At 34.9% G+C, this 13686-nt stretch overlaps 1 protein-coding gene across 9 annotated transcripts in view; it reads left to right on the forward strand.

Annotated features, from left to right (window-relative positions):
• Positions 1 to 13686, forward strand: part of USP34 (ubiquitin specific peptidase 34) — a 236077-nt gene that overhangs the window by 53162 nt on the left and 169229 nt on the right. For 7 of the 9 annotated variants that reach the window (XR_009054694.1, XM_057741862.1, XM_057741863.1 and 4 more), the window contains exons 3-5: positions 2051 to 2471; positions 6323 to 6373; positions 6537 to 6686. The exons of 1 other annotated variant lie outside the window; for it this stretch is intronic. Coding sequence is in view for 7 of the 8 variants with exons in the window: in XM_057741862.1 (XP_057597845.1) it covers positions 2051 to 2471; positions 6323 to 6373; positions 6537 to 6686 (622 nt within the window). In the remaining variant the exon portion in view is untranslated. The remainder of the gene's footprint in view (positions 1 to 2050; positions 2472 to 6322; positions 6374 to 6536; positions 6687 to 13686) is intronic. One more of the 9 variants, XM_057741864.1, reaches the window with a different exon arrangement.

Below are 13686 nucleotides of genomic sequence, written 5' to 3' on the forward strand. Positions count from 1 at the left end.
AAGTCTGTGAGTTGGTTTCTGTTGTATAAATAAGTTTATTTGTATCATTTTTTTTAGATTCTACATATAAGTGATTATCATATGATACTTGTCTTTCTCTGTCTGACTTATTTCACTTAGTATGATAATCTCTAGGTCCGTCCCTGACAGTGAACTTTTAAAGTAAATTTGACTAGCTCTTTGGCTTTCTTAATCCAAAATCTGACCTCAGGTTTGTTTTTTGAGGGGAAACTCAGTTTCCAATTTTCATTAAAGATCATACATCAAATGTATGATCCTTCACTTTGAACTTGTTTTTTCCTAAACCTAAAGGAAGAAGCTACTTAGAAAAATGTTGAGTAACGTGTTTCTTTTCTTCTTGTAGAAATTGTAATATTATAGAATTTAAAACTGGAGGAGGCCTTAGGAGATAAAATCCCTTTCATTTTGCCACTGAGAAAACAATCCTGATTTGTGTATTTCTGTGTAACAGAGTACTCCAAAAGTATTGTTTTAAAACAACAATAAACATTTATTATCCTCAGAGATACATTTATTATCTCAATTATAAACAGTTATCAATTATTGTATGGATTGGAGTTTTGGGAGTGGTTTGGTTGGTTGGTTCTGGCTTGGATTTCTTATGAGGTTGTAGTCGAAATTTGGCCAGGTTATAGTCATCTTTGGATGACCTGGCATGGGACTGGAGGATCTAATTCCAAGTTGAGTCACTTCCATGGTAGGCAAGTTGGTGCTGGTTGTTATTGGAAGACCTCAGTTTTTTCTCATGGGGCTCTTGCCATGGCCTCCTTGAGTGTCTCTCATGATAGCTGGCGTCCTCCAGAGTGAGTGATCCAAAAGAGAGCAAGGCAGAAGTGGTAATGTCTTTTATGACCTAGTCTCAGATGTCACATAATGTCATTTCTGCCACATTCCATTCATTAGAAGCCAGGCATTAAGTTCCATCCACATTCAAGGGGAGGAAAATTGGGCTTCACCTTTGAAAGGGAAAAGTATTAAAGAATTTGTGGTCATACTTTAAATCGGCCACACCTGGAGAAATGAAATTGTTCTTACATGGTTATACAGGAAGTTGGTGATCTATTTGGTACAATAAGAGTTTTGATTTGTTTTGATAATATAACTAGGTGTAAATTGTGATAGTTGTTTAACTGTCATCTGTCATTGGATACATTACAACCTGGTACTTGTGTATCATTTACTTACTGATTTACCAGACCCCTTTGATTATCCACAATATGCCAGGCATTGTGCTACTAACTGAGCATGTCTAAGAGAACTAGATTTGTGTGTAATAATTACTAATTGTTATTTTTTTATTTACTTTTGTTTTTTTACTGGAGCTGAAGTGAGAGAGAGAGTGTGTGTGTGTTGTTCCTTAAGTGATCTGCCAGATAGGGTAGGAATGTCCCTCCTAAGTAGCCTTCAAGCAAATAATAGTAATAATAATAATAATAATTGTTGTTGGTTGTACCTCACGGTATGCGGGAGCTTAGTTCCCTGACCAGGGATTGAACCCATGCCCCCTGCAGTGGAATCACAGAGTCTTAACCACTGGACTGCCAGGGAAGCCCAAGCAAATTATTTTTATTTTTATTTATTTTTTTAAGTTTTTGATACCTTTTTTTTTTTTTTTTTTGGCTGCGTTGGGTCTTCGTTGCCATGCATGGGCTTTCTCTAGTTGCCGTGAGCAGAGCCTACTCTTTTTTGCGGTGCGTGGCTTCTCCTGTTGCAGAGCACAGGCTCTTGGCATGCAGGCTTCAGTGGTTGCAGCACATGGGCTCACTAGTTGTGGCGCATGGGATTAGTTGCACTGTAACATGTGGGATCTTCCCGGATCAGGGCTTGAACCCGTGTCCCCTGCATTGCCAGGTGGATTCTTAACCACTGTGCCACCAGGGAAGCCCTATAGTGCTGTTCTATCAGGAAGGAGGAAGTAAAATTATTGAAAAAATATTTTAGTATTTAATTTTTTATATTACTTTTTAGAAAGATAATTGCCTCTCTAGGAAGCATTGATTTATTGAAAAAAATTTTTTTTCTCTTATAGGCAATGTCTATGCTGCTTCAAAGAATATAAGCATTTGGAGATTTTTAACCAAGTAGTGTGTGCACTTATTAACTTAGTGATTGCCCAAGTTCAAGTGCTCCGGGACCAGCTTTGTAAACATTGTACTACTATTAACATAGATTCCACGTGGCAAGATGAGAGTAATCAAGCGGAAGAACCACTGAACATAGAAAGAGAGTGTAATGAAGGAAGTACAGAAAGACAAAAATCAATAGAAAAAAAATCAGACTCTACAAGAATTTGTAATTTGACTGAGGAAGAATCTTCAAAGAGCTCTGATCCTTTTAGTTTATGGAGTACAGATGAGAAGGAAAAACTCTTACTATGTGTGGCAAAAATTTTTCAAATTCAGTTTCCCTTATATACTGCTTACAAGCATAATACTCATCCTACTATAGAGGTATGTAAAAATAGTTATTGTGAATTTTAAGTAATACCAAGTCATGGTTATGTTGGTAATTTCTCACTTATGAATAAATGTGATTGAAGATAGTCATTATTGATGGAAAAATTATAAAAATCACTATTATAAAAATTATTTCAGATTTCTTCAGACGGTTTCTGTAGCAACTTGTATTGAACATTTACTCAGCTTAGTTCTATTAAGAAAGATTTATAAATTCAACTCATAAAAATTAAACTGTCAGTGATAGACATTTTGCTGATGCAGGTCTATGCTCTACTTACTGAGGCTCTTTCAAAAAGTAGTAATTGAGGAAAAAGAAGCACATAGAATCTTGAATTTCATTCTTAGAAACATAGGTTAACAGAACTTGGAATTCCTTTTGCAAAGGAAAAATGCTTAAATTATCTGTAACTACTAGTTTTAAATAATAGTATTTTCTTTTTTATGTCAGGATGCTTTACTTAATCCACTAGTGATTTTTTTTCCCTCCCTCCCTTCTTCCCTCCTCCACTAGTTACACAAGCCTTTACAGGAAGTCAGCCCATCTTAGGTTTATTTAGATAATGGCATCTGTTTCTACAGGTAGCAGGAACTGAAACAGTTCAGTGATAATATGTTATAATAATGGTTTAAAACGACAGTGATTGATTAGTTTTTTCTCATGATCTCGTGGGTGGCCTGGGCAATTCCTTTTCTGGTTTTGTGAGAGTTGGATGGATTTGAAAGTCCAAGATGGTCTCATTCACATGTCTGGTAGTGCTGGCTGCTCTTTAGGGCTTCTTGGATTTTTCTCCACATGGCCTCTCATTCTCTACTAGGGTAGATTGGCTTCCTTTTATGGTAGCCTTAGCATTGATCCAGGAAGGCAAAAGTGGAAAGCTGTAAGGCCTCTTACAAAGGTCCAGCCTCTGAAACCACACAGTATCAACTTTGCCACATCCTGTTGGTTGAAGCAGTTCACAAGGGCTGCTCAGATCAAAGGGGTGTGAAGTAGATGCCATTTCTGGATAGGAGGAGAGGTAAAGTTTCATTTTAAAGTACATTCTGTTTTTCATGCATCCAGGAATGGGTAGAGTTGTGGCCATTAACAAATGTACTACATACTTTTTTTTTTAAGGCTATTTTCTTCAGCTTATTATTTTCTATAACCTCCATACTGACTTCTCTAAACTTCTTTCTTCATCTGGGAAAAAAAAAAACTGTCCTTTACTGAAAATATTTTCACATTGAATTGAGACTATTTAAAAACACAGCCCAGGAGGTAGGTATTTTCCCTATTAGAATTCTCTGTAAGAATATTTTAAATCAGATTGTGCTCAGTCTCCTAGAATTCTTAGCCTGTTATCTTCCCATATAGAAACTTTTTAATCTCTTATATGACGTCAGATGTTTATTAGTCATTCTAAAAAATGTCATCTTGGAATCCTTTTTCAGCGTAAAGGGGATCCATTTGTGCAAAGCCACAAAATTTAATGTTAAGAACACCACATGAATAGTGTTTTTAATGCCTTAAATTGATAATTGTAACATGCTAAAAATAGTTTGGTTAGGAATGTAGATATGTAAAATTCATGCAGTGTCTTAGAAATATTTTTTCTCCAGTTAAAAATCTCTTGATAGAGTTATAGCAGTACTAAATCTGCCATTTTGCCCTTAAAATCATTTTCTACTTTCTACTGACTTTTAATTCACCCTTTTAAAATTTTTCACCCTTTTTTTAATTAAAAAAATTAATTGTTTTAAATTTACCTTTTTAAAGTATACACTTTAGTAAGTAACCATCACAACTATCTAATTCCAACATCAATGGCTTCTTTTTAAGCAAACGTTTTATTCCTAATCCTCTGGCCTTCAGTTTTTTGTGGTTGGATCATAGAGCAGCATTTGCTTAATTACCTATAGAATTACTTTCTAGTTACTCATTATTTCTCTGTTTTCTCTTTAAAAGTGATAGACAAGTTCCTCTGTTTAGTTCTAGAAATAGAGTGGCATCATCTTGTTCAGTAAATGTGAGGTTTTGGAGAAAAAAAAGACAAAAACTTAAAAAGTTCTTGACAGGTTTCTTAAGACCTTTTCAGGGATCCTCTATAATGAGAACTTTTGAAAGAATAATGTTGATTCAGCCTTTAGGAAGACTTCCTAGTGTTGCTCCTAGTATTGTTAGAACAGATCTGTGTTAACTCTTTACATACTACTTAAAATGAGATTATAATAACACCTTAGGGTAGTGGCTTCATTTATCCAGAGTAGAAATATGAGATGGTAAAACAAATCTTCTGAGTAGCTAAAATAGATGTAACCAAGTCCATGAGTAACATTTTGCACATCAGGATAGAATTCTGTTAGATTTTGTAGCTGTGTTCATGTTAGACACTAGAAATCTTGACTCCAATCTGATATTCCAGCATCGTTCATCTGGTCCATGAATTGTATTTATTAATACCACAAAAGTGCTTATATTCTGGATTTTTTGAAGACAAAAGATTTGTTAAGAATAACTTAAAATTTTAACTGTGGTCCTGGTAGTAGAGGCTTGAGAATGCATTTAAGGAGGTTTAGTATACTTTGACAAGTGTTTTGACTTCTCTTAGGATAGTTTTTGATTATTCTGAAATGTTCTGAGAGTTTTGTGTATGCTGTCTCTCAATCAATGGTTTTCAAACTTTATTTCAACAGTCGAACTTTAAAACAGGTAACAGCAAAGAATGAATGGGTTCCTTTGGCAGCTAACTTTTCAGCTGAAAGTAACTCTGATTATAAAAGTAACAGTTTCAATATGACAAAAAAAACACAGATTGTATAAAATATAGCGTTTAAAAGGCCTTGAATCTCTCCTTTTCCTCCATCCTTCAAAAAAAATTGTTATGAAATTAGTTCAGATATTTTCAGACATTTAAAAAAATTACGAAAATCAGATTGTGTTCATAAATTCTATTTTTAACAAATCTTTCTATGCCTGTGCATATGGAATTCACCTTATTTACTTTTGAGTCCTTATTTTTAATGGCATTTAAAAAGTATACTTTACATACCATAAAAATTACTTGCTTAAAGTAAATATTATTTCCATAAATTTATGGGGCTGTGCAGCCATTACCGCATTTCATTTTGAGAACATTTTCATCATCCCAAAAAGATCATCCCTCATGCCATTTCACCTTATTATTTTTGAAGGCTGCATAAGACCCTAGATGGTTATGTCACCATTTATTTTGCCTCTCTATTGATGGATATTAAAGTTGTTTGTAAATTTGAGGTGTTATAAATAAATTCAGTAAGCATCATTATACATACATTTTCCAGCACTACTTATACTAGTTGTTTAGGATAAATAACCAGAAGTTGAATTGCTGGGTCAAAGGGAATGTACATTTTAAATGTTGATAGGTTACTGCCAAATTATCCTCCAACAAGGTCATACCAGCTTATATTCATACCAACAGGTGAGTATGCTTTCGGGTAGTTTAAATCTTATGTATGGAAAGCACATTGTAGAACTTTTGAGTATACCTCTAGAAAATTCCATAGTAGTTTCAAAACCAGTTAACTAAGTTAAAAATGTATTCAGAAATTACCCCAATTATTTAAGGAAAGGTTTTCGTTTAAGAAGGCAAAATAGTGTGTAGCACATAGTATAGAAAGATTTCTTTGGAGAAGAGTTAAAATGTACTTTAGAACTGAATCATATTAGCTTCAGTTAGGAATACTGCTGTTCATGATGAGAAGCAATTGTAAAATCTGAGTTTTTATAAAATCAACCTTTAAAAAATTGTAGTTTGTAAAGATTGTCATTTAGTAGTGTGATGTCATTGTATTTACCTTTTTTTTTTTTTTTTTTAAATCAGGATATATCAACCCAAGAAAGCAACATATTAGGGGCATTCTGTGATATGAATGTAAGTGTTTATCTTTCTTCATTCTTAGGTTTATGGAAATTTTTATTGTTTTGTTCATACATGTCTTTGAGTTTATGTTTGACCAGTATCTTTCCAGTACTGGTAATAAAATAAAAATTATTCCTGATAAGTTTTAAAATAATAGATTTTCTTTTTTCTTCAGGATGTAGAAGTACCATTGCATTTGCTTCGTTATGTATGTTTATTTTGTGGGAAAAATGGCCTTTCTCTCATGAAGGACTGCTTTGAATATGGAACTCCTGAAACTTTGCCATTTCTTATAGCACATGCATTTATTACAGTTGTATCTAATGTAAGTATTGTTTGGAATTGGTTTTAATCTTGGGAACAAAGTCTAGTATTGTAATAACATGAATTTTTATGTCCAGGAAAGGCAGGTTATGCGTGATTAGCATGTACAATACTGTTTTTGTTTTCTGGATTATACTTTGAAAAAATTGAGTACAGAAACCTTTTTTTAAGAAGTCTCTGTTATAATAAAATTGGAATTTGTATCAGTGGTTAGGACTCAGTGCTTTCACTGCAGTGGCCTGGGTTCAATCCCTGGTCGGGGAACTAAGATTCTGCAAGCTGCATGGTGCATAACCCCCCCCCCCCCCCCAAATATTAATGACTTTAAGTTAAGTAGGTAAATTTAGCCATCTGCCTCTTTTGTTTAAAATATAAGATAGGTAGCTATGCACAGAAGTCTTATGTTGATTTTTAACTTTCCTTGCCTTGAGATTTTGTATTGGGAAATTTTAGAGTATTTGGTTATTTAAATGGTTAACCTGGCCTAGGCCACTACTACAGTGTGTCTGACTTCCCTATTACAAGTAAAGAACTAACATGTTTCTTTGCCTTTGTAAAGAAGATAATTCTTTCGTATGTTGTGAATGTCAGTTACTGTGAAGCACAATATGTGCGGAAGCAGAGAGAAATACTTTTTACTACCTGTGTATTAAAATTTAACCTAAAGTAACGTTCTGTTCTGGTCATTTAAAAAAAATAGTGTAACAAAACTTAAATCTAACTTTATCAAAGCCTGAATTCTTGTATTAACTGAATTACCTTAAGTAATAACTACTGTGAAATATTTCAAGCGTGTATATAAAATAAAAATACAAGGTGAAAAAAGATTCAACAAAATAACTTTTATTGTTTCCAGTGTAGAAATACACTGGAAAGGACACTGGCTTTACTTAAATTTAGTATCTGGAACTCCACATTTCCATATTTGAAATAACTAATTTGTACCAAGGTCATTCTTTTTTATAACTTCTAAATTTATTTTTTATTTCATTTTTGGCTGCCTTGGGTCTTTGTTGCTGTGCATGGGCTTTCTCTAGTTGTGGTGAGCAGGGGCTACTCTTTGTCTCGATTTTTGGGCTTCTCATTGCAGTGGCTTCTCTTCTAGAGCATGGGCTCTAGGCTTGTGGGCTTCAGTAGTTGTGGCATGTGGGTTCAGTGGTGGCTCATGGGCTCTAGAGCACAGGCTTGTGACGCACAGGCTTAGTTGCTTGGCGGCACGTGGGTTCTTCCCTGCTCAGGGATTGAATCTGTGTGCCCTGCATTGGCAGGTGGATTCTTAACCACCAGCGAAGCCCTGACCTTGTATGTTTGAAAGGAAGTTCTATTCAGTTTGGCTTCCTTTGGGAGAAAGAATAAAATACAGACTTTTGAGTGAACTTAAATCCTGTGTTGACATTTTAATTTTATAACTGTCATAAATTTAGAGAAGGTAAATAACTGAGTTTGAAATCTAAAATTCAAAAAATTTGTCAATGGTTTTCCTTAATCAGGAATATTACCTGAATTAAAATGTATTTTTTGAATTAATTTTACTAATTCTTGGTTAAAAGTCTGTTATGGAAGCCTTGTTGAAGACCTTAATGTATTACTCTCTCTTGAAAAGTAATCCTTTACCAAAGAAAAAGGTTTGGATTCTGTTTCATTTTTCTTTTCAGCCTTTTTGTGACTGCTAATTGTTGGGCTGTTGTCAGTTTGCATAACTTTGTATTGTAACTCAACTGAGACCATTAAACCAAAATTAAAATTAGTCATACTGTTTAAGTTAATAATGTAATTGTTTGAATACTATAATCTGTTTCTTTTTTTTCCTGAGAGTATAACATAATGTACTTTTTAACCAAAGGTTTTATAACTCGATTGGGTAACTCTCATTTGACACTTTTTCCTCATTAAAAAATGTTTTTTGATTTCTCCCTCTTCATTCTAACTTTTTAAATATAGTTAACACTTTGGTGAGATTAAGAACTTAAATTACAATTCTTTTTGTAATTAAGTTTTCTGCAGACCCTGTACTTTATTTTTTTCAGAGTCTGAAGTTTTTCTTAAGGGACCGGTGATATTTAAAGCAATATGAGATTGGGCATGATTTCTGACCTTTTTTTGGAGTTTTGACCACTCGGCCTGAAGTGTATATGAAAACACTTAGTGGTCACTTTAAACAATTGAAATAGACATCCCTTTGCATTTTGAGAAACTAAGGCCTTTAAATTTCAGACTTTTCTAGTCACATACAAATTGATCTAGAGCAGCATAGTTTCCTTTAGTGGATCATTGTAAATTATAAAGCCCAGTAGTTTCTGTATGCCTCATTTCTTTTCTTGAGAAATAGGCAGCTTGTTTAGCCATGTTGTTTCAGCTTCAGTAAGGCTGAAGTTCCCTTATTTGGGAATCTCTGATTTTCCATGGGCTTTCATACAGGAACAAAAACTCCTACATTTAAATAATGAAAAAAATTATTGGATTTTAGGGTAATCCTTTTCTCAAAAAGCAAAAAACTCTGTGAGTTATAAGCTACTTTTATGGTAATATACTTAAGGCCTGACCTTATTGAGTACCTGTTTCTCCCACACTTGATTATAATAAATAACACAGTCAGAAGAGAATATCTTTATATGAATTCTTGGGAACCAAACCATTCTGTTTGTTTTCTAGCATGGTTCCCTCACTCTTAATTAGGTAGATGGTGAGTGTTATCTCCTAGAACCTTAGCTTGGAACACAGGAAAAACTCTCTTTGCCCTGAGTCTGAGTTATCAGCAAAGAAAGAAAACTCCTACTTCATCAGATTAAGGTTCAAATCTGATAATACTCTCAGGCCCATACATTTATTTCAATCTCACAATTTTGCTTTAGCATTTCTAAACTAACACTGTTAGGAGATTTCTCAATTTTGCACAGGTATTACTCCACTTTTATAAGCATCTATTCTTTTTTTGTGTTGTTTTTTTGGGGTTGTGTTTGGGGTCTTTGTTGCTGCATGCAGGCTTTCTCTAGTTGTGGCAAGCGGGGGCTACTCTTCGTTGTAGTGTTCACGCTTCTCATTGTAGTGGCTTCTCCTGTTGCAGAGCATGGGCTCTAGGCATGTGGGTTTCAGTAGTTGCAGCATGCAGATTCAGTAGTTGTGGCTTGCAGGTTCTAGAGCACAGGCTAGGTAGTTGTGGCCCACGGGCCTAGTTGGTCTGCCGCACGTGGGGTCTTCCTGGACCAGGGATCGAACCCGTGTCTCCTGCGTTGGCAGACAGATTCTTAACCACTGCACCACTAGGGAAGTCACAAGGATCTATTCTTAGTAATAGTGGCTGCAGCCATAGGGAAAAAGACAAAATTTATATATGTAGTTTTCTTATTTTGTATTGGCCTTTAGATTTTTAGCAAAAGCAGTTAACCAATATTTAGCATGGTTTAGAGAAATAGAATGCAGAGTCCTCATAGAAGTTTCCCCATTGAGATGCATAGTGAGTTTTATTTGGTTTTTGCTCATAATATCCTACCTTAGCCCTCCACTCTGCCTGAGTTAGTCATCTCAGACATGACCTTTTATTAATTAAAAAGAAACAAAGCCTAAGGACTTTGAATAAAGAATTTAAGAGTCATGGGATTTATTTTATGAACATGAATGGAAAAGTACAAATGAGCCTTAATAAGGAAACCTCATGAATGTATGCTTTACAAAACATATATGAGAAATTATTAAGTAAGAGATACTATCAGAGATTGAAACTTGTAGTAACACATCAGAGGACACAATAACAATTTCTGAACTGTCAGTTTCCTAAGACTGCTTTGTGAAAACACTTAACAAGGACTATTTAATATCAGAAGTTAGGCTGGGATTATACGTTTTCATATAGAAAGTTGGTTGACAGTTCTGTGAAGTATTTGTCATTTTGTTGAAACTAGCTTTGTGATGCAGAACACTGCCTGCATTTCTGCAGTTAAAAAGGGATCAGACAATATTTTTTGCTATTCCTGAGATTTTTAACATGTACTTAGAAGGGCTACTAGATCTCTGTTATCACTAAGAGGGGGAAGTTCAAAACTTACAGTAAGGAAAGAAAAATAACCTATACTATATGATTAAATAGCATATAGAATTTGATTCTTGTAATGTTTTGCATCATAGTAGTATTAAAGAATGTAGATTTTACAGAGAAATAATCCTGGGCTTGAATTGTAGTTCTGTTATGTACTATTTTTTTTTGTTTGTTTTTTGGTTTTGTATATTTTATTTAAATTTTATTGATGTACTATCTGATTTTGATTATATTATATCTATAAGCCTCACACTTTTCATCTATCAGAATGGGAATATTAAGGGTTCAGTAAATGGTAACTCTTTTTTCTATTAAAAATTTCTTTCTAATCTTGACATTTTTTCCCTTGTCATTTTCATTTAAATTTTTCTTCATTGGTGTCTTTGTTTATCCCCAAATAAAAGGTATCACTGTACCTATTTTCATTTTCATTCTCTTTAATGTATGTTGTATATAATCAAATCTGTTCACCTTTTAAAAAAATTGAAATAAGCAAGTAGAAAAGTGCACAGAATAAGATATGGCTCAGTGATTTATCAAAGTGAATACTCCATTTAACCACTACCCATGTCAAGAAACAAATTATTGTCAACACCCCAGAAGCCTCCTGTATGATTCCTTAAGTCACTGTCCCATCTCTTTGTCCTTAAAGGTAAACACAATTCATGTGTGTGTGTGTGTGTGTGTGTGTGTGTGTGTGTGTATTTTTGGCTTCGTTGGGTCTTTGTTGCGACGCATGGGCTTTCTGTAGTTGTGGTGAGCGGGGGCTACTCTTCGTTGTGGTGCATGGGCTTCTCAGTTCAGTGGCTTCTCGTTGCAGAGCACGGCTCTAGGTGTTTAGGCTTCCGTAGTTGCAGCACATGGGCTCAGTAGTTGTGGCTCGCCGGCTCTAGAGTGCAGGCTCAGTGGTTTTGGTACATGGGCTTAGTTTCTTCACAGCATGTGGGATCTTCTTGGACCAGGGATTGAACCTGTGTCTCCTGCATTGGCAGGCAGGTTCTTAACCATTGTGCCACCAGCTAAGTCCCCACAATTCATATTTTTATTTCTTGCTTTTCTTTATTGTTTTATTACTTAAGCTTATGTCCCTAAATACTGTGATTTAATTTTGTCTCTTGCTGACCATGAAAGTGGAATCACATACAATGCATTCTTTTATGTATGGCCACTTTTAACATTGAGGTTTATATTGCATGCAGTTCGAATTGCTCATTTTCATTGTTCTATAGTGCTCCTTTAAAATATATACCAACATTGATCTATTTTACTGATGATGGACATATAGGTTATTACAATTAACGTGGTGTCATTATTTTTGAACATGCCTTTTGATGCATATGTGCATGCGTTTTATTTTCATGTATATCTAGTAGTGGAATTTCTTGATCACAGGATATACATATATTCAGTGTAACACATTAATGCTAAGATTTTCCCCAGTAATTGTATTAATTTACACTCCTGTCAGGAATGAGAGTTCCCATTGCTCCATAGCCTTGCAAACACCTAGTATTCTAACTCTTAGATTCCTGATGGACTAATAGTAGTATCTCATTGTGGTCTAATTTTGTGTTTTTAAATGACTAAAGAGATTGAGCACCATTTCATGGGCATATTAGCTGTTTGAATATTTTCAAGAAGTGTCAGTTCAAGTTTTTTTAATCCATTTAAAAAAATCAAATAATTTGGGACTTCCCTGGTGGTCCAGTGGTTAAGAATCCGCCTTCCAATGCAGGGGACTTGGGTTCGATTCGTGGTTGGGGAACTAAGATCCTACAAACCATGGGACAACTAAGCCTGGGAGCCACAACTACAGACCCCATGTGCTCCAGAGCCTGTGCACCACAACTATAGAGCCCACGTACTACAACCACTGAGCCCGCACTGCTACTACTGAGCCCTTGAGCTCTGGAGCCTGCGCCACAGCTAGAGAGAAGCCCGCATGCTGCAATGAAAGATTCTGTGTGCCGCAACTAAGACCCAACACAGCCAAAAATAAATAAGTGAACAAATATTTTAAAAAAAATGAAAATCAGATTATCTTTTCCTTACTGATGTGTGGAGATTCCTTATATGTTTTGGATACAAGTCTTTTGCCTGACATTTATGTGTTGCTAATATCTTCTTCAGCTCTGGATTTGCTTTTCATTCTCTTGTGTCTTTTAAGAGTTGTTATTTTTAATTGAACTATAGTTGATTTACAATATTGTGTAAGTTTCAGGTGTACAGCTTCAGAATCTTTTTCATTATAGATTGGTACAAGATAGTGAATATAGTTCCATGTGCTGTACAGTAAATCCTTGTTGTTTATTTTATATGTAGTGGTATGTATCTGTTAATCCCATACTCCCAGCTTATCCCTCCCTCTCCCCTTTCCCCTTTGGTAACCGTAAATTTATTTTCTGTTTTGTACAGAAGTTGATTTGTATTATTTTTCTAGATTCCACATATAGGTGATATCATAATGAATTTGTCTTTCTCTGCCTGACTTACTTCACTTAGTATGATGATGTCTAGGTCCATCCACGTTGCTGCAAATGGCAAGATTTCTTTTTTCTTTTTTATGGCTGAGTAATATTCTGTTATATACTTATACGACATCTTTAGCCATTCATCTGTCGATGGACATTTAGGTTGCTTCTGTGTCTTGGTTATTGTGAATATTGTGGGTGCATGTATCTTTTTGAATTAGAGTTTTTGTCTTTTCAGAATATATGCCCAGGAGTGGGATTGCTGTATCATATGGGAACTCTACTTTTAGTTTTTAAAGGAATCTCCAGATTGTTTGCCATAGTGGCTTCACCAGTTTACATTCCCACCAGTAGTGTAGGGACGTTCCCTTTCTTCACACCCCCTCCAGCATTTGTTACTTCTAGACTTCTTGATGGCCATTCTGACTGGTGTAGTGGTATCTCATTGTAGTTTTTGATTTGCATTGAGTTATTTTCTAATCAAACAACAGTATAAT

This window comes from Hippopotamus amphibius, chromosome 7, assembly GCF_030028045.1.
Source record: "Hippopotamus amphibius kiboko isolate mHipAmp2 chromosome 7, mHipAmp2.hap2, whole genome shotgun sequence".
In the NCBI taxonomy this organism is placed as follows: Eukaryota; Metazoa; Chordata; class Mammalia; order Artiodactyla; family Hippopotamidae; genus Hippopotamus; species Hippopotamus amphibius.